This window comes from Pelmatolapia mariae, linkage group LG15 (genome assembly GCF_036321145.2).
Source record: "Pelmatolapia mariae isolate MD_Pm_ZW linkage group LG15, Pm_UMD_F_2, whole genome shotgun sequence".
Taxonomy (NCBI): Eukaryota; Metazoa; Chordata; class Actinopteri; order Cichliformes; family Cichlidae; genus Pelmatolapia; species Pelmatolapia mariae.
The window spans coordinates 12,976,770-12,998,696 of NC_086240.1; the positions used below are offsets into that span (position 1 = coordinate 12,976,770).

At 41.0% G+C, this 21,927-nt stretch overlaps 1 protein-coding gene across 4 annotated transcripts in view; it reads right to left on the bottom strand.

Annotated features, from left to right (window-relative positions):
- Nucleotides 1-21,927, bottom strand: part of sash1a (SAM and SH3 domain containing 1a) — a 159,201-nt gene that overhangs the window by 6,325 nt on the left and 130,949 nt on the right. For 3 of the 4 annotated variants that reach the window (XM_063494777.1, XM_063494780.1, XM_063494779.1), the window contains exons 5-17: nt 21,274-21,314; nt 20,313-20,402; nt 20,110-20,222; nt 18,998-19,096; nt 14,010-14,145; nt 13,315-13,736; nt 10,125-10,199; nt 9,810-9,953; nt 8,196-8,328; nt 7,232-7,401; nt 6,066-6,275; nt 3,837-3,987; nt 3,446-3,574 (exon numbers count right to left, since the gene is read on the bottom strand). In XM_063494777.1, the coding sequence (XP_063350847.1) occupies nt 3,446-3,574; nt 3,837-3,987; nt 6,066-6,275; nt 7,232-7,401; nt 8,196-8,328; nt 9,810-9,953; nt 10,125-10,199; nt 13,315-13,736; nt 14,010-14,145; nt 18,998-19,096; nt 20,110-20,222; nt 20,313-20,402; nt 21,274-21,314 (1,913 nt within the window). The remainder of the gene's footprint in view (nt 1-3,445; nt 3,575-3,836; nt 3,988-6,065; nt 6,276-7,231; nt 7,402-8,195; nt 8,329-9,809; nt 9,954-10,124; nt 10,200-13,314; nt 13,737-14,009; nt 14,146-18,997; nt 19,097-20,109; nt 20,223-20,312; nt 20,403-21,273; nt 21,315-21,927) is intronic. The other variant, XM_063494778.1, reaches the window with a different exon arrangement.

The window sequence follows — 21,927 nt, forward strand, 5'->3', positions numbered from 1 at the left end:
TTCAATAGATGAAATCCCAAGAAATGCTTCAACAGTTCTCATGTGTATCAGAAAAGTTTGTTGACTGACTATGAAGGTTAAAAAGGATGGTAAGCTATACTTTTAAATATATAATTGCATAATTATGCACATATCGTTGCATCACTGTTAATTACATTTAATTACAAATAGGTAAATGGCTGAACTCTGTTCTGTGACTAATTTAGCATCTTTCAGATTATAAATGAAATATAAGCTGAAAATGTGTTTGGTCATTCAGTTATTTTTTGGGGAAAATACCTTATTGCACTGCACTGATCCCCCCTCCCTCCACAAATGTGTTTCCACACAAAATGCATACAAAAATGTTTAATAAAAAAAATGTTAAAGTTGTAACTGAGTGCAATGGCCCTGACTCATGATACACATACACATACGCAAATTATATATTATAACTAATATTATTAGCCAGCATTAATGAATGCATTAAAGGAGTATTTTAATAACTGAGTTATTTAATGATTGGAGTATGATCTGCTGCATCTATACAGAGGAATCAGAGTGTTAAAGAAGAGCAGACATTCAGGGCTCTACAGTGAGGTTTCCCTCAAAATTATAAAGTTTAAATGACATCCGTTGGTTGGTTTTGAGTTATCTTCCATTATTAAAATTTAAATGCTGCCCTTTGCCAATACCCTAGATGAATAAATATTCAGAAATACTCATTAATATACAATAGCATATTAATGAATCTATTCTTTACGGTGGAAACACCCTTTAAAAGAAATAGAAACCTTTCCCATTCCCTCTAATAGTAACTACTACCAAGTTTATTTTGATATAAAAAGTCATAAAATACCAGATAACATGCCGGATACTATTATTTACTCCTAAAAAGTATTTGTTCACATTTTTCTCAAAATTTACCAGATTCATACTTAATTGTTTTAATTATGGTAATTTGCAAAAGTCTTGAGCCACCACTTTTATCTTTATATTTTGCTCTGAAGGAGCCAGACATTCTTATAACTTTTAAAAATGGTCTTGAGCAATAGCTCTCCAGACTTTTGGGAGGTATTTTTTCTTTGGACATTGACTGTTTTTTCAATACCTGGCAAGGTTCAGGTATTTTTTTTTTTTTTTTTTTTTTTTTTTTTTGAGTTAAGTGAGTCAGCCGAGCATAAAAAGGCACCTAACTCAAAGCATGAACTAGTGTTGTGTCTACACATAACTGACAACTGAGAAAGAACAAATTTTAAATGGGATGTTCAGGTACTTTGTTACTAGCAGCCTGTGTAAATGTTTTGCAGATTCAGCTGGAACTTCAAAAAATGTCAAAGATAAAAGTTTGATAGGCATGAAATCAAACTTATCATATCTCAGCATTTAATGCAGTGTGTGCTTAAAATAAGGAAACTGGGCAAGTGGAGGACACAAGAAGTGGTAAGCCCAAAAGAATATGTATAGCTGATGAATAGCATCTGAAAGTCATGTCCTTAAGATATCCAGCAAAGACCTGACACAGGACCTGAGAGATGCATCAGGGATCTTGTCAAAAATGATGGAACTATGAATGGTTAAAAGTACTGTCAGATTTAGGCAACAGCTTCATTTTTCAGCATTTCAGTGATCGCAAACACACTCAATGAAACGCTATCAATCATGGATTGGCATCCCCAGAGCCTAGACCTTAACATTACTGAGGCAGTGTGGGATCATCTCAACAAGACTGGCTGGAACAAAAGGCAGCGAACATCCAAAAAAGAGCTTTTAAAGTCCTTCAAGAAGCCTGGAGGACTATTGAAGACTGAAGACTGACAATAATGACAGGAACAGCTTGTCTAAGAGAGTTCAAGCTGTGTTCAAGAATAAAAGCAGCCATATCAAATTCACTTTAAAGCTTTTTAGAATTATATAAGGCAAAAACAGTGTATTTCCACATATGTTTGCAGACATGTCTATAAATCACAGCACCTTTTTCCTGACAAAATATTTAAAACAAAAACCAAGCGTGCGGCTCAAAATTTTAGCACAGTATTGCATGTTGCATGAGAAAACGTGAAATTCTAGTATCAGGTCTAAGTCTTAAATTAATAATAATAATTGCATTAGATTATACAATACTAATAATACAAAATGACTACTTTTTTCCTTACTGATTTGTACAGAGAGAACAGCTGTGGAGCCCTGAAAGTACAAGAAGAAATGCAGAGTGTTTACTAATTGTTAAGGATCTAGTTTGTGAACAGCGTTTAGAGGCATGAAAGGAAAAAACAGACAAAAAAGGCGAAACAGAAATCAAACAAGCAGCACCAGAGTCCTTTTTTAATCAGAGAAGTGGTTTTATTCCACAGCTTAAATCTCTACTGTTGCAGACTGCAACAGTAGAGATTTAAGCTTTGCTTTGCTCTTCAGCCTTAACAACATATATGTACATAAAAGGGAAACCAGTAGTTACACTGGGGCCATACAGATACAGAAAAAAGCAGTAATCGGTGAGTGTTTGAGCTGTTAAAATGATCCTATGTGTGGAGGAAGAATACAGTCTTTTGCAGGGGCCGGTCTCAACAAGTACACAATCGATCGGAAAAATAAGACCCCAAACTTCTAAGAAAAACAACAAAACTGCACTATAGTTTGAAAATGTTTTCATCCACATCATTTTAGGCACATACTGTATATGACTGTGCAATATGGTCGCTATAAACAAAACAAAATAATGAAACGGTGATGATAAGATGAGCTGCCAGCTGTGATCTGACATCTGACCGTTAAATTTGTCTAAATTTCAATCGGCCGAGAGAATCAGCACTGCAAGAAAGCTTAAGCGTGCACTGGCAAACTACCCTGCAAGTTTATATCTGGATTAAAAACACTCAACAGAAATATTCTCTGAGCTCACAATCGTCTTCCTCGTATCCACCTACAGGCCTTGCGCCCACAGGTGAGACAGTTGGGAAGCAGAGTCCATGAGTGGGCAGGGATTTTGTTCTCTTCAGAACAGTTTTGTGCATTGGGGAGTGCATCCCCCTCTGTGTTCCCAGTATTGTGGGGTGGACTAGGCTTAGTGGTCTGGGGCTTGGCTCCTTCTCAGTTACAACTGGACTTTGGCACTGATGATAAAGAATGCCTATAAGATGAAAAGAGCGGTGAAGAAAGTAGAGTGCAAGCACAGTAAAAGTGTCTGAAGTGAATAAGGGCTTTGTAAAGATTGGGGGAAGGTAAGGCAGATACGGTGGCTAGAGGAGCTTTTAGGTAGATGCTAATTCAAAGGAGTGAGATGGTCAGGGTGTTAAGATGCAGTGCAATACAAGTGATGGAGCAGAGATGAAGGTCCAGACAGGAAAAGGGCAAAGGAGTCACTGTGGTACTAGGACTAGGCTAGAACAAGGAATAGGCCTTAGTTAGGCTAATACCCAGTGGGCTTTGGGTAATGGTGGCATAAACTAAGTAAAGCAAGTGTTACCATTCTCCAGGTTCTCATTGCTCTCGTAGCACCCAGAATCCCGTGGGGAGTCTCCCACTATGCTCCGACCCTCTAGCAGCAGCTTTTCCTGGGAACCTGACATTCCACTGCGCTCTGGATCACTGCTACCTGCTCACAGAAAATCACAGAAAGGCAAATGATTTCCTTGTACTTTAAAGTATTAGTTCCTCACATTACATATTAGTCACTTCCTTCAGATTTCCCTTTCCCTGTTTGGCCTGTTTGTATTTAAGTTTGTCGGGTTTCCTTCACTGTTATCCTAAAAACTCTGGCACACAACAACATTTTGAGGTTACATGAAGATGTCCTTGTTTAAAAAACCACAATCAAAAACATAAACTCATGGAAACGGTCTACACGGTCTACTTACTGTCATACTCCTGCAGCAGCTCCACTGCCGTGAGCAGTACAGCTCTGTGCTGAGGATCGCTGATGTTCAGTTCATCCAAGTCCTCTTCTTCCAGCAACTTGAACGTGTCCAGGTCCTCGTAGCCGTTGAATAAGAAAGTGGGCATGTAATCCTATTCAAGAGAAAGCAACAAGCTAAGCCCGAGGCTGTTTAAAGACCAAATAAAATAACTGCAGCAGACTAAGGAAAAATACGCTGATCTGAGTCACACGACCAGGAGGAGAAGCATAAAATTCACCAGGTAAAAAAAAAACAAAAACAAAAAGAAGAACTTCTGTACAACAGATACTTTTCATCTGCTCATAATTTCCTGTCTCCATTTTTAAACTGCAGGGCAACATCTAAACTGCTATTTTGATATTTTTGGTGCCGTGTAATCACATTACGCCACAGCTAATTCTGTTATGGCTGCTAATCTGTCGACACATTTTAATGTAGCACAACATTTGCAATGGTGACAGATATATGAAAACAAACAAAAAAGAAAAAAAGAACAGTTGTAGCAGTAGTATTAGCAAGCTAGCATCACCATCTTGGAGAACATGGCCACAGCTGGCTGTGACCAAAATGGCAAGCAAGATTTTGAAAAGGAAACCAACACACGTGGGAACAAGTGAAGGTTCAAAGAGTTTCATCAAAATACTTCTCAACCACAGATGTCAATGTATTACACACCAACACAAACACACACTAAAGCAAGTCACTCAAACCACTGTGTTATCTGAAGTGACACAAAGAAAGTTTTTTCTTTCTTTTTTTTATTTTGGGATACACCCCGCGTGAGCGCAAAGTCCACTGACAGCAACACAACAACCGCTTCCACTTTGAATATCGCTCGGTTCCACGCCTGTGTGACCCACACATTTTTGTTGGACAAATATTGAGACCGTGTGTCATGAGCAAGACCATCAATTACAGCGCTGGAGTCCAGGGCAGAGAACTAGGTTGGTCTGTCCCGTTTCTGCTGGATGATGCGGGACTAAACAAAGGACCACCAACTAACACAAACACAGGCAGCTGGCTCCTCTCATTCACCAATTTTTTTGTGTTTTTGTGCCAGCTGAAATATGTAAACACGCTCCACATCCGAAGACTATTTGGCAGAGTCCACTGGTGGAAAACAACAGGGGTGAGGAGATTTACACTTCAGTTACACAGAGGCCCTGTTGAAATCTGATTTTCCAGTGTAACCAAATGTTGGCCTAGCAGTTCCAAAAACACAAAGTAATACTACTACTTTGGCCTGTGACAGCTCAATTGTAGAATATTTAGTGCTTAGATAGCTTATCCTGCTGGGATGGATCCTGCAACGGAGGAAAACCTGAGAAAGGCTGGAACTACAAAAGATTACTGAGGCATTCACTACAATTGATTTACATTCTAGTATAAAACTGTCTGCCCATGAGGTAGCTAAAAACGATCTGAAGATACTGGATTATTTTGCCTTTTTTCCTTATTCACTTACCAACTTTCACTTTTTAAGTTTCTAGCTACTGGGCTCAAGATGACATGGCAGGCTAAAAGGATAGATCAAGAAAAATGTTGAGCTTGAAGTTATTTCTCACGTTTTCTTTGCCACTTAAACCACCTGAAAAAATGAATGCACTGTGGTTGTATATCATGTATAACATCCTTTCCCCACTGCACAAATCTGGGAGGACATGAGTACTCTGATGCACTTATAAGAGCCAGATTCACAGCTTAGTAGCATTAATCTTTAATCTGCGGCTTGGCCACCAAATTGGAATGGGATGAAAGAGACAACACACAAAACTTCTCTCTCTATTTGGGGACGTGAGGCCTGCTGGCTGCCCGGGTGGGAGGAAATGATATCACGCTCACAGTGATGTGTAGGTTTTGATGAAAGATGCGAACTATTTGTTGGGGTGTGGCTGTCACAGTGTGGGTGTTAATGTTTATGCGTCAGTGGCAAATCAAACATCCAAAGCTGTGCAGCCTGTAATTGGACATACTATATTTATCTCCGCTTGTCTGCAAATGTGCTTGAGATATTTGCCTAACACAATATTTTCATTTGCTTCAAAGCATTTGTTTGCTTTTACCGAAGTGCCAGATAGGTGGGCTTATTATCCAGTTAAGACAGCCGACTGATTGCAACCAGTGAACGTAACTTTTTACATTAAAGCCACTTCACTTTCAATACATGGCAAAATCTTGCTGGTAATGTACCTTGAGATCGATACGATCCAGTAGCTCCTCCACTGAAGTGGGTTTGGGTGGCCGGCCCTTCCTCCTCCTCCGTACTGGCCTTTTGGGCTTCTCCTCTTCTTCACTCAGCACATCCACATAGATGAACTTGAAGGTGCCTACTTTGTTGTTCAGCAGGCCCATCCACGTTCCCATTGGTGGCTTGCTGATGATGTCAATCACATCCCCACGCTGGAGAAAAGATAAGTTAGCTGAGCATGACATTTTAAATTTGACCCTGAGGTTTCAAACCGCTTTGGCTGATAGAGGATTCAATGTCTCCGTGAGGGCAAGGAATATGCTGAAAGCCTATTATTACATCTGTAAATAGATTATAGTAGAAAAACTTTCAGAGTTACAAGGCAGCATACAGTATTGTGCAAAAGTCTTGAGCCATCCATCCATTGTGTGTTTTGTTTGTGCTCATTCTCACGCTGAAAATAGAGCAGATGCTTTCCTGATGGTAAGTCAGAATAGGGCTGCAGTTTTCTGCATGCATAATTCCATCAGTTGAGACAAGATGCCAAGCACCGCCGGCTAAAATGCAGTCGCAAATAATCACACCTTACAGATGTGCAGTGCGAGATCTTTGCTGGATTCTTTCCTATTTCTTAAAGAAACGACTTTCAGATACTGTTCATCTGCGCTAGATATTTTATTTAGTTCTGCCATTTCTTGTGTCCTCCGCTTGAGCAATTTCCTCCAATTTTTTTAGGGGAGCACTGCACACCATGCCGGGTTAGGCCAAGATAATAACGCTTTGGGAATCAGGTAAAAATACTATTTTATTCTTGTCAAACTGTGAAACTCGGACTCAACTACAGAAATGGGAACACATTATGTGTTATTGTGACAAGGCATGAACCAGTGTAACAGCCTGAGTTAGGAGCATTTTTATGCTCAGGTGATCCATAGGTCAGTGTTAAGTTGTAAAACAACCAGCAATAACTAGACTAACACTGGACTCAAAAGGAGTGAAAAAAGACAGCCACTCATTCTGTCCAAAGAAACACCTTCAGACAGTTTGGAGAACTATTGCTCAAGACCACTGTAAAAAATGAAAAGAAAATCTGGCTCCACAGTAGAAAAACAGAGATATGAAGGGTGGCTCAAAACTTTTGCACACTACTGTCAGTGTCCAATAATACCTTCAGTTTGAGGGAGTCCGTATCGTAGGGGCTGGGAGTGAAGTCTGTATGGACTCTGGCACGGCCACAGAATGGTCCTCTATAGGGAGGCTCCTCGTCATCGCCGTCCTCCGACTTCACGCTTTCTCTGTTACTGGCTGATGAGTCGGTGGTGCTCACCGTCTGACCACCTGAGCGTAGAGAGGCAAAATAGCTAAAAGCTACAAAATAGTTGCCTATAAAGCCATTACTAAACTTCTCACAAAAAAAGAAATAAAAGTGCAGGCCTTCCACTACACTCTACATCAATAACCATGACAATAGGTAACAGGTAGCTTTACTTTTTACAGTGACTGAAACTTTAAAACTGGGTTTTCATCACTTGTATTACAAACTATTGGAAAAACAGCACATTTCCCTCTGATTCTGAGTGAAGTGTGTTGAAATCATGTCGACGTGTGGGAATAAGAGAGCTAAGACTTCCTGTCTAATCATTACCATATGCTGGCCTGTGTGTCTGTTCTGTGGCTCACTGAAACTTGGCCAAGTCTTCATTTCAGCCACAGCTTGAAGTGATGCAGTGTATTTTTTTTCACAAAAAAAACACAAGGTTGAAGACTCCAAATAATGTAATTAAATGAAATAGCTAAAAAGATTAAAAGAAAAAAAATTGAAAACTCCAAGGCCATGACACATGGATCAGCTGGTAGGTCTGGGTATAATCATGCCACAAAAATCATAACTGAAGCAGAGAAGAACCAGCCAGCAGCAAATGCTATAAGCACCATCTAGTGTTGTGGCTGCCTCAAAACAACTATTTTTTTTGTTTAAATCTATGCAAATGCATAAATTGTCCTTAATATTTGTTTATTTGAAAGAACCTAAATACAGTTTTAATTCAGAATCTGGGAGGAAAAATATAAAAGCAGCTGTTTGCACAGTCAAACCCTTGTCTGAATAAAGGTTGTTTTAAAAGAAGTCTTACTCATTGAACTCTGTCCGCTGAGTGAACTGCGCAGGCTTTCCACAGAGCCTCCGGCCTTAAGCTTCGGCTTCTCGAGAGAGTCGGTGTCAGGCAGAGGGGATTGTGGAGAACCAGGGGCTGCATCTGGACTGGACTAAAAGACAAATGGAAAGGGGAGATCCAGATGTGTAACGAAAGAAGAGAAAGGCACAAATGATTTTGCATTCAAGAGATGAAAGCATGTGATAAACAGCAGGTGGACGAATAACAAAAAAAAAAAAAAAAAGGAAATTACGTAAGGGAGACAATCATAGCTTGGTTAAAATGCAGGTGAGGGTATGACAGGGGATGTCAGCATTTTCTGTTTAAGCCATTAATCAAATTTTTTACCAGCTAGCAGTATTAGGGGTTAAACATTTGCGCGTGTGAGGAAAAAAACAAAAACGGTGTGAACCATTAATTTATTTACACCATAATCAAACCATCAAACATAATGAGAATAGCAAATGAGGAACACATTGGTAACAACTAGATGAAAAACCTTTTGATTATTGGTCAAGTCTTCTCAGCTAAGCCTTGAATGTGTAAAAACAATAAAAACATGACATCTATGTAGTAGGTCAAATGTTTAGTGCCATTTCTTTTTGAAAGAAAACAGATTAGAAAGATGTAAATATTAACCGCTCGTTTTTAGCTTTAGTCATTTATGATTTTTAAGAGCACGTGTACGGAGACCCATTTTCAGCTGGCATCACTCCCATGCTCCCAAGTGTCACACTGTGTTCCTTGATAAAGTTTGTTATGTTAAATGGCTCATTGATCATTAAAAAAAACTTCTTCCTTTACCTTAGTGCAGGTCAAACATCAGGCTTAATGAGTTTGATTAAAATTTCTTTGAAAATCAAACAGATTTCTAAATGAAACCTTGGAGCAGTGATATATATTTTTATATAGTGACAGGTCAACATTTGCTGTTTGTGTCTCATAAATCCACTAGGTGGCACTGTGGTTTATCAAATAGCTGACAAACTGTGACATAGCAATTCATCTTTCTTCACTCCTCAGCCAGCATTTCCATGACTCATGTGAGGATATCTGGGTCACTTTGCTGAGACCACCATGGCAAGCAGATGGCCAACTGCATGTTAATGACACGTCCTACGAGGTGACATCAAACTGTGGAGCTGGACAGGCCACTGGTAAAGTGAGTAGATGCCCAGAAAAATTAGGTCAGTGCAGAGGAGACGATCCTTTTAGACTCGCATACTTTAACTCTCCATCTCCTAAGTGCTGGCCTGGGGGAGGTTTGCATCACTCCCTGAGCTCAACTTGAAGCAAACACCCCACCCAAGACACTTAGTCCAGGAGGGGAACAGCAGAGAGAGAAATCCAAATGTGAATGTGACGTAGCGCCCTCTGTTTATCTTGTAACTAACATAAATACTCCCCACCCAGCCACAGTTGATGGACAGAATATGCAGCTTACTCTGCAAACATCCTTTAGATGTGTACACAATAGGACTCTTTTTTTAAAGCCTTATTTTAAATACTAGGAAAAATAAGGCCAAGATAGGGACAAATGAAGCATTCAAAAACTGCATCCACGTCTGCGTCCATGTTATATTTATGTCAAACCTGCTCAGAAGGAGAGCTGCTGTACTTCTTCGACATGCGCTTCCTCATCGTCTCTTTCACTGACTTGACTTTCTTGCCCAGTGAAATCCGAGACGTAGTGGGGGATTTGACCACTTCTCTGTATATTGCCTCCTGCTCTTTACTCTGCGATCACATGAAAGAAAAGCGAGAGCAGAAAAAGACGGAAAGACAGATGAGAGGAGATGGGAATGAGACGTTACAGATTGCACAGGGTACGACAAGGACCAAGAGAGATTAAGCGTAGCAGGAGAGTTTAGCTCGTGTTCTTCTGTTTTACAAGATGTTACCACTTACATTGGCCTCATTGCCTGCGTTGACCACATGGAGGGAACGGTTGGACAGGTCAAAGCCTCCAAAGCTGCATGTTCTCTGAGGGAGAGCCAAAACACAATCAAATGAGTCACACTCACCAGGCCACGTTACAGAACTTCCCCATCCACACCCAACGAGTCAACTCACAGTGATTCATGCTCGGCACAACACGGCAGCAGTTTGATTAATGCGCATGGATGTATGGTTCGCATATATGCAAGCGCATGATGTCATATGGGACTGCAGACAGCCAACAGACATGATGTAACAAACTTTTATACGAGCTCCTCTTTAAAATTGCGAGTTATTGCTTGGTTCCAGTCAAATGAGCTGTCATATTGTCGGCTCTGAAAGGTCCCCGATATCCTCGGACAACATTAAGCTTTTCTTGATGTGGCTAAGCTACTTTTACATGTGGATATATATATTCCTTGCATCTCAACCCAATGCAGTTGGCCATAGTTAGCAAACATGCACAACATATAGAGCCAACAATATATTAGTATCGCCAGAAACATTTTCAGAAAGAGCCAATTGTTTCTGCTGAGAGGACAGAGAAATGTGGATTTTTTTTCTCAAGATCAAAAACTAAATAAAGGCAGACACAACAGAGAACTTTGACACGTAAAGAAAAAATAAATTCTTTCATTCGAATTGCTAAGTTGAACTCTAAACACAAAGATGGAGACACAGACATGCACACAACGCATCTGCCAACAACGCTCACAGTTCAAGTGGGGCACGTGATGGCATTTCCCTTTTGCTTTCTGAGCAATTACAATACTCAGCTCAGCTCAACCCTGAACAAGTGGGCGAGCAGTGCACATTAAGAAAACGGCCTTTCTACTTTACGTTTAATGCTGCGATCGACGCCACAGCTTTCCAGGAAACATAACCTGTTGCAAAGATGCTCATAAATAAGCCTGAATGTGATGGTGGTGTTCAATGGAATGGACATGCACCCAGATAAAAAAAAAAAAAAAAAGATGTTTCTCGGAGATAATTACAGAGAGAGAAGAAAAATAAAAATCACATCTGCAATAGAGGCACGGGCCAAAAAAGAAGATGAAAAGCAAAAACAGAAATAAGTGGATTCAAAGTTTTTTGATGAGAACGACCTCCAGTGACTTCACTAGAACACGATAGGATTCAGGTACCCTCAAAGCTGCAGGATAGCTCTACTACGTCTTTACCTCTATGTGTCACTATTTCTGCTGGTATACACAGATTATTGAGACACGTGACTACTGACAACGTGACTTTAAATTGTCCACCATTTTGGACATGTGACAGGGTTATGGTGACAATACAGAGTCAAGTCAATAAGGCCCGAGTCACACAAGCCTAGAGACCAGTCCACAACCATCTGGTAACCATTGGTCGTCAGGGCAAAATTAGTATTCCCCATCTGGTCGGCAACAACCTTTTTTTTGGTCACTAGCTGATTTCCGCCTGTAGTTTGCACGGCAGTGAAACTGTGACACAAATGGAAACCAAAGACTGATTGCCTTCATATTAAACGCTGCATCTTCCTTAACAAGCTGACTGCAGCACAAAGGCAGAACATTTACTTTTCTGGTTTTCGTGTAAGTTTTACTGCTGCTTTGGTTAGCAGTTAGCAAGTGTTTGCAAACAAGGTGGCATTTCTTACGTAAACTGCAGGCAACTGCAATCAATGCAGCACCCTTTTTGCGAGCAATTTCAGCTTAGCGACACCGTGGAACCTCCTGCAACCACTCTCCAACCAGTTGGGGAATAACTGGTGGTGTATCATGTCCAATATGGTGGACAACTTTCGATCAACGTGCAAATAACCTCATGACCTCACATGAAAAACGTCTATAGGGAAGGTTTGCCAAAAACAACTGAAATAGTTAAAATTCCCCCAGACTACTTGCATTTGGGTTAAAGTCAAAAAAGTAATTACTGGCTTTTTACAATCACTGTATGATGATTAAGGTTTTCTGACCTTTCCATCATTTTGTTGCTATTCACAGCCTTATAAATGTGCAAGATAATAAGCATGGCGACTATTATGTCACTGAAGTTCACCTAACGAGTCAACCCATTCAATACGTCTTTGAATGTTATGTGCTGCAGTTATTATGAGGATGAGCAGCTTCGAGCTTGTACAACATCCCCTGCACCCACAGGGATCAGTGCGACTACTGATCTGTAAGTGCATGTGTTCTTCAGGGATCTGACATTTATAAAAGGCACTTATAAAACCTCTGCTGTAACTTAACCTCCCAAGTAGGGCACTGCGCTTTCCATAATCATTTCATATTCAGCTAAAATAAAAAGGCTTGAAGGCAAAGGCATTCGCTTAAAGGTCACTGAAGATGGCATTCTTATAAGGGCAGTTAGGTCTGTCACTGATATGCCAGCTTTTGATGTTTTCAAGATAAAAGAACTTGTGCAATGTCTGCATGTTTCCACACACACTATATTAAATGGGTACGTTTAATATAGGGTATGTAACAGCTGACCTGTTATCTTATTTATGTATGTTTGTGCGACATTCACCTAACAACCTCTGGGCTATTCTGCAACTTTGAAGCACACTGAGTCCTTCTCACACGAGGCGGCCGATTTAAACCTGTAGACCTAAACTCACAGACTTCTGCTGGATGCGCAAGAGCACACGCTTGGTGCAGCGGTCCACGCTGGCCGCCCACTTCCTGTCCGCCTCACGGTCCTCCTCCAATAGACAGCGCCGCTCAGCGCGGCTGAGTGTAACCGGGCGGACCAGCTGTGCCCAGTTGAGGTGACCGTACAGGCTCCGCTCTACCACATAGGTGATGTTGAGCTCACTGACTGCTGTTCGCCCACGCAGCCTGCGAGAGGGGAACACCCAGCCCCCTCCCCCACTTCCAAAAACCTTTGATTTGGATACATCACAGCGGACGGGGGAGGATGGGGTGACTGACAGGGGGGAAATGGGGGACTTAGCATTGCGCGAGCGCTGGTACAGGAGGTGCTTGGTGGAGTATGCATAGTTGGGATCAGGTTTCCGGTGCGTCCAGCTGCCGTGGTGCCGGCTGGTAGGTTGATGTTTGGGGCTGCCTTGCGGACCGTCATCCAGGGAGATCAGAAGGCGGGACTGGGAATGGGGTTTGGGGCGAGGTTTAGTCAGGCCATAGAAAGCATACAGGGCCTCGTTGCTACTTACCCCATGGGAGATGGAGTTCAGGGCCTTCCTCATCTCGCCATCAGTTGTGGAGCGTGACAGCTTTCCATCATCGTCCAATCCACAGCCATCGAGCTCTGAGAAGGAGGAGCCACTACCTGTCACACCAGGAATAGAGCCTCCCAGGGCACTGGAGCCCGCTGGGGTCCTCCTGGGGGGCCGGATAAGACCGTGGGTACTAGAAGACTTATTGAACGTTTTCACCAGCTTGTGTCCAGACCAGGTGTCCAAACTGCTGGAGGAAGGGGAGGTTGTCAGGCCATCTGTGTCTCCATCCAGAGAAAGCTGATCATGGGTGAGTGAGGGCAGAGACGCCTCCTGGTGTAAAGGGGGCTTCTTTAGAACCCCAGTGTACAGAGCGGTGTTGTCCTCACAGGTGGGAGGTGTCTCCAGATTCAGAAAATCTAAAGAAACACAAACAGTCAGTCAGAAAGTTTGTTACTCAGGAGGGTTAGACAGGAAAGTCTGCCTGAGTTAGCTACCCATCAAAAAATTTACATTCTTAAAATCTGAGAATCGGGAAACCCCAAAACATTAAAACGCCTACAGCAGTTATTCATTGAAATTAATGTAAATCCAATTACATTAACATTATTTAGCTGGTTGGAGTGTGTAATAAATCATAAAGATAATCAAGTTATCAAATGAATATATCTCTGCCAGACAGAATCACAAACCTTCGGAGGCATGTTTCTTGCCCTCTTCCACCTTGATGAGTTTTTTCCTGACCCGGCGTGTCGAGTTAACCAATTTGTGAAGCCTTTTGAATTTCACAGAGTCCTCTGATTGCTCATCATCTGACTGTTCACGAGACTGGTGGAGAGAGAGTGAGAGAGGGCTGATATTACAAAGAAGAAGACGAGAAAAGGTAGCTAGGGTCAATAAAAAGCAAAAAAAAAAGAAATGCATAAAGAAAAAAAAAAGCTAACACTGTGGAAATTTCTTTCCAGTTCAGCATAACAATTCATGGTTGCAGTTGTAACAGAAACAGGTGGTTTAAAATGATTAGGCAGAGAAGGTAAAACACTTGGATGAATATGCTTTGAGATTTTAAGGGATCTTTTACAACGCGACAGATTGTGGAGCTCTGTTTAGGATGGCGGCAAAGTTAGTGAGGTGAGGGATGAAGGATTGGAGGGATGGTGGCACACTGCATTGTGTGAAGGTCATTCAGTTGAGTAATGCACTAAAACAACAAACCAGGTGGCATGTGATCTGAAGGAAGTGACACAACCAAATGATGTAATCAATCAGTATTTAAAAAAAAAAAAATAGGTTATCTAGAGTTATGTTGCCTTCAAAGACTTTTTGTTTCAGAGGAAATCACTATTTAAACGACACACACACACACACACACACACACACACACACACACACACACACACACACACACACACACACACACACACACAGAGGACTTTTTTTACTCAAATTTCTATTTAATTTTACTTTTTATATATTGTTCTCAGTGTTATAACTTTTTTTACATCTTTATTAGCATCATTACTTTCACTGCGATTTCATTGTTTCGTAGTGGTGATGTTTCGACTGCTGCGAGAACAGATAAAGCTTTTTGTTGTCACTGTCATGGAAACATGCTCCCAGCTCACATTCATGGGAACATTGTTTGCAAAAGGACAAAAGTGTATTTATCTTTTCCTACACATAAACAAGCATACCTTTAAAAAAAAAAAAAAAAAAAATCACATACTTTCCATACACACTTTTTTTGAGTAAATTAACCCTCGTGTGGTCAAGTGGGAAGGAAACTCACAATCCTATTACAATTTTCTTGTGTCCCCAAAACACAGAATATTAACATTTGCTTTTGTTGTACTACTGTAGTCATTTTTTAACCATTTTTTTTTTGTCAGTGTTTGAGATTGTAAAAGGAGGGCTATTTGCATGCACGCGCTTCTAGATCTGACAAGAATCATATGCATGCACATTTCTGCCTTTACTTTTACACGCAGTTTTATGCATCTGAAAGAGGAAAAAAAAGAAAAAAAAAAGAAAAAAAAAAGGCTTTTCCGCCACCCTAAAAACAGACCACAGGCTTGGCGCAGAGGCTGTTGACGTATAGTCAGGATGATGTTAACAACTGTGGCTTGGTTTGAGCAAACATTTGACAGTGATCACAAATCCCAGACAACACCACACCAAGGCCACAACAACATGATTACTTTTCATTTTCTGCAGGTATGCAAGTATTACAAACCTTAACTGTTGCCAACGTGAAAAGGGAAAAACTACACATCATTCATAAAAGTGTCATTTTGTAAGTCCGTGCTTTCCACTTCATCGTCGCTTTCAGAGCTACATTTTAGGTCTGATGTAACCCTTCTTATAAATAGATAACACTGTCATACATGATCATATTTTTCATATATGTGGATATTGTGATAGACTGTGCATTTAACATTAAATCACTGAATGAAACTCCCACAGGAAAGCAACTGTCCTGCACCTCTGCACGAATAAAATGAAGGCCCCAAGGGTCCGAAACATTATTTTCATCGATACATTTTTATATTGAGCTTGAGCAGTGTGCAGGATATTTCCTTTTTTAAAACTGTGGTCTTTTGCCATGTCTGCCCAGAACACCAGACCACTCATTTGGCTGATGACAAACCTGCAAAAACAGGCTAAGAAACCCCATTCCACTGTCCCTCCAACAACTTAACCATGTCAGTCTGACTGCTGTGTTAGCTTCTACTTGCCATTCACCCTGGGTGATGGTTGAGTGCATTAGTTTCATTAAATGCAATGTAACACAAGTCTTTGTTTAAAAAAAAAAACCTGGAAAAAAGTCATTTTATCATATTAAGAACTATGTGCAGCGCTAATGCCCTAGCAACGTCAGGGTTGAATGATGTGATTCTTCTATTCTAATGAATAGAAGATTTAGAGGAGATAGTGACATAAATCCCAACCCATTCCCAAGAGGCACTATCCATTTGAATGACCACACAAACAGGGGAATAGGGACAAACTCAGAAAGAAAAGCCTAGCAAAACGAGGACATAAATCAAGCTGGCCAAAAGGCTGCCATTTAAAACATGGGAAAAGTAAAAATGCAAACGGCGACTTTACAAACATCTATAAACAAAAGCTACGACTGAACGTCCTTTTCACGCACACGAAAATTTCTCTGCAATCCTTTGGAAATACAGAAAAAGAGCATTTACAAGAAAATCTAACAGTGAGCTCAGAAAACCAATAGAACTTACCACTATATTGGAAAAAGCAGGGGAGCACTTCCTGTGTTAATATTCCATAATTCAATCAAGCAGGATCATCAAATGCGTAGTGCCCTGAGCACATTCCCTCGCATGCACAATCCAAAATAATATCTGTGCCCCTGTGCACATGCTGGCAGACACAAACGCAGCCTGTTTAGCTCAGAGGAATGAGGGACTGTTTGGTAGGGTCGTGCTTCATAGCTAGCAGAGAAAAGGCATGTTGTGCATGGAGAACAATCCCAGCGTTTGAGCCCCTCTGACCCTGCCTTGGCCCCCAAATCGCTAATGGCCAGCCCTGGAATGCAGGTTCCGTTGCCGGGGCAAAAAAGACCAGAGAAAAACAGCATCAGGACGGAAAAAAAAAAAGTCACAGAGCAACCAAAAAAAGGTTTATTGCAAACATTTCAGCTACAACCATCAACTGTATATTTGTGTCCGTATATAGCATACAGGAATGCACGGATGAGCAAATCTACTGATCTTGGAATTAACCTAATTCTATTCACTAGAGAGGAGAAAGGGCAGTATGTGACACCAATAGAGGCCCCAGCAGAGAAGAAATATTTCCTGTAATGGCCAATTCTGGAACACGGGGCAAAGGGAGATGCATAGCTCCCCCTTTCCTGGCCTTGGGGGCTGAGTCTTTATCTTAAGTCTCTGTCTCCCTAGTTTCCTCTCGGCTTCTAGCATTTGCCTCCAAGGGCCAAACTGTGTGTTCTGCTACACAATAATCCTTCAGTACTGTAACTCTTCCGTCTTCTCTCAAGTCTATAAAATCCCCCAAATGATCAGCCGTCTTCCCACAGGAAGTGAGCCGCTAACAACAGAAAGTTTTAGGAGACTGACAAGCTGATCAGCATACTGCACTACATCAAAGAACCAGATAACAGATACAAGTTATGCATGGCATAATTGACCTATTTTTCCATGTGAATGGATATCATCAATCATTACCCAGAAGAATAAATAATGGAGCCCCTTGATGGTGTGAGAAAACTGTTTGGCATGGGTCTTTATTCATAAAGTTACTGATTCAGTCATATAAAGAAACGGCAATGCAGATCTGATTTCCATATGAATGCAATCGTTACTTAAGCTGAGGAGTCACACGGGGTGAATGTGCAAAAGTCTAGAGCATTAGTCACCGAAACATGTTCATTCACTTAAATGAAAGAGACTGATACTCAAACTCTGCTTGGACTGAAATCTGTATTTGTCTGCAGAACATGGGGTCAACTTTAACAATAAGACCACCAAACGCATGTTCATTCAGTTAGGTGAATAAAGGGGAGAAACAGGACATGTAACAGACTGGTGAAGAACTGATTCCATTTTCTTTGCAAAACAACATACATGTGTGCGGGAGTTATTTTCAGAGAGCTTGGAATTTTTGTGTTTGTATAAATTCACTTCCTGCAAAGAAAAAAAAGTGGGTCAGCGCATAAAACTTTGCATGCTATTCCCGTGCGATGCCATACAGTACATTCTTTATAATCTGCGTGTTTACATACAACTGCCCTGACCACTGCAAGTCTCGATTCTGCATCAAGGCTGACCTCCATTTAAAAAAAAAAAACTAAAGCAAAACACACACATAGCAGCACATAATAATACACAAGCAAAGAAAAGAACCGACTGATTGTCATCAAAATCCAAACGGCAGCCAACAAAGAGGCGATTGTCGGCGCTCCTACCTCTGAACACATAGCTGCCGTTATGCAGCCGACTTTCGAACATCAAGTATCCTCAATGCTGAATGCTGCAAAAGATTTGGGGTGGATTTTGTGTGCCTCTCCACTTGGCTTTCCAAAAGTTACAATTACAACCAACTGATGTAAACAGACCTGCCCTAAATTTCCATAAGACAATTTCCCTGTCACTGCAGCAGCCAATTATGACGTTGTTGGGACAATTTTCAAATGAGATGCCCAGGCGAGGATTAAACTGATGACTAAAATATGGAAGAGGACTTTCAGTGAATTGCACAGTTCTTGTTCTGACTGCCAAAAAAAAGAGCAGAGCCTAAGGAAGACCAGAGTTGAACAATGAACTGAAATGTTCAGAGGCAACATCAATACTACTAGGATGCACTTGACATGGTGGAGAGAATGTATATGCAGAGGCAGTTATGTTGTAGTTTGGCTATCGAATGCAGAACAGAGAGAGAAATATAAAGGAAGAAAAGAAAAAAGGAAAATCAAGAGTAAAGTTGAATCAATCACATTTGGATAAACACAAACATTACATATATAATCAACTCAATGTTGCTGTTCTACATCCCAGCCTTCTCCTGTGAAAGTTTAAACTCAAAGTGAGAGTGGCTGAGGTGAGAGTGTTAAGAAGAGGGAGAGTAAAAGGGAACAGATCAAGGTTTTGGTGGGCTTGGGTAACGGAGGAAGGGGCAGGGGTGAGGGTGTACTTACGTTGCAGTTTGAGGACTGGTTTAGATTGGGTGCAGATCCGTCAGCCCACTCTGCAGTGTCAGTACTGCTGGACTGTCTGCTGCGCTCATACTCCTTCAGCTACGTGGAGAAGAAGAGGTCAGAGAGGCAGAGGAACAGGGCGGGACCACCCACTCTCACCCAGCATGCTTTGTCTCACTATATACTAGACTGGAAAACATCAGCAGTGTGTATTCACGAGGATAAAATGGCTACTATAGGTTGTGAACTGACGGATGAGTTCGGTGACCATGAGGGAAATTATTAAAGTCACTGATTTTTAAACAGGTCTCTGCATCCTTTCACCATTTTTTTTTTCTTTTTCAGATTCTATGATTGGTTTGACAGAATGTCAATCATAAGACAGGTGAAATCCTCCAATTTAAAATCAATATCCTGGAAGAAAATAAAAAGACATGTAAAAGGAGAATTAACATCTGCCTTTGGGAGAGCAATCCAGTCTTCTAACTCTGATGGCCCGGCATGCTACCCAGGAGAAAAGCATCATAAATTGAAACTGACAGAAAGGGAGGAGATGAAGAAAAAAAAAGAGACGACAGAAAAGTCACAAACCAATCAACAGATATTGATTGAGAGTCAGATCAAAATGAAAGTGCATTGGGGAAAAAAATGGATAGGACAGCCAAATGAATATCCACCATGTCCAACTAAAGAGAAAGACCACAATGCACCACAGAATCCCTCCAACAGATGGGGCTATTGAGTTACTATGACCGTCAACCTCGCAAGTATGAGCTGAACAACACACCCACACACTCCAAGAGCTCACACCCCAAAATCCCTGGACTCCTCAACCTCTGGAGACACCATTAAGTCTGGAGTTGTGTGTGTGTGCTGTGTGTGTAAAGAGGACAATGCAGGCGCAAAAAAAAAAATATATATATATAGGGAATATATATAGGGTAAAAAGGGAGGGGGGGTTAGTAAGAGTAAGTCGTTTTAGAAAGCCAGAGCTGCTGAGGGAGTATGGAGAAAGGGAGGGTTTAAAGAAGATTACAGCCCATCAGTCGTTGGGGCATGAGGGTCGATGAGGGAGGGGATAAAGTGCAAGAGACAATGCGGGAGGTTCCTACCCGAGCCAGAGCTTCTTCTACGGTGATCATCTTCTCTTTCACCATCATCATCAGCTGGATCCGCTCCTCATCGCTCATGGTGATCTCACTGGCCACGTAGCCAATATCTTCTCCTGATTGTGGTAAAGACCAATGAGCAAAAAGGAAAACACGAAGCAACAAATATTCGGTGAACCGAATGTGTACAATAGAGCCGCACAAACCTTTGGACGTCTGTCGTACAACGGGTTTGTGCTGAGATTTGCGGAAGTTCTGCCAAAAAGATTTGTTCTTCTTCTTACTGTCCCATTTACCTTAAGGGAGGAAATAAAAGACGAGGTTACACACAAGCAAGAAAACATGATGAGCATGAGAAATACACCAAACCGGGCTATACACTTTGCTGTTTCAGGAATACAGGAAAGAAACTGTTCGGTTCAGTGTTTCAGTGCTTTAAATAAGAAAACTAGGTCAGTCAAAACAACTCAGTTATTAAACACTAGTATGTACTCTACAATGGTTAATCCTGTAATGGACTTTCATTAGAATTACTCTGTCTGATAAATGTCCGTGTCTTTTAAACCACAGCTTGAGTTTATATCAAAGGCAAACTTGACGACATCATCAGGATTTCACTTCTCAAATCTGACAAATCTTCTCCTGAGCGCAGTAGACAAAATATAACTGTTTCCATAAGAGCTCTACCCATGACTGGAATGTGTTTAACTCTAAAATTTTATATGTTTACTAAATTAATTAATGTAAAACTAAAATGCAATATTACACTTCATTCAAACTTCTGCTGCCTCATCGTCCAGACCTGAGAAGGTGTGAATAAAGATGTGAGTATGATGCTGGTTTTAGGTGTGAGAGATCCTGAGGTTAAACCCCACAGGGTACCCACTTATGCTTCCACCCTGCTTGATATAGGACATGTAAAATGATATTGGGGGTTTACATAAACAGGTATTTTGCCTCACCTACATAACCAAAATCTAAATCTAAAAATAAAGTGTTAAAAACAGCAAGGAGATTATGATTACCCTAAAAAAGCATCAAAAAGTGGTGACTATCACACAGATAGTGTCAAAAATAGGCAATTTAACCCAGACACTTTGCACCATTACTGGAAGTCCAGCTGGGTTCAAGGTGGCATAATTGTATATTGACTTGAAATCTATTTACCTCCAGATCCATCTTCAGAGCTGGACTTGTGTAGAGACATTCTAAAAGAAAACAGAAAAATATCACTGTTAAAAAAAATGAAAAATTTACAATGTCTCTTCTAATCTCAATGAACCACATAAAAAGTACACTGATGCTCAGCGACAATTATAAATGTTCAGGGAGTGGGTCTGCATTTCTGTGTATCCACCACTTGGGGTCAGTGATGGTACTTTAGTGATTTAGACCAGGCTCCTGAGGCTTGAGAGGGAGAGGGTGGAAAAGAGATGTGGGTAACAACACCCCTGCTGCAAAAACAAGTGGGTAAGATGAAGATGGCAGTAATACAGAAGTGTTTAGGAGCAGTACAGAATGCAGGAAGGTCAACAAGACGAATGAAGAACAACCATTTAACAGTGGTGCGCAGATTGAAGAGGGAAAGTAAGGAACTGAGGAATAGAGAAACAGAAGGAGACAGAAGGGGTAGGAGGAGAAACCACAGAGCAGACTCAGCCTGTTTGTGTTTCCACTTCCCTCCACAGGATAGACAGTCACGAGGAAGAGAGATGGGAGACTGAAACTAAGGGCATACGAGAGAGATAGAAATGGAAAATGTGTGAGTAAAAACAAATACCCCAATGTGCGCATAAATTTGTCTCCAAAAAAAATGTAAAA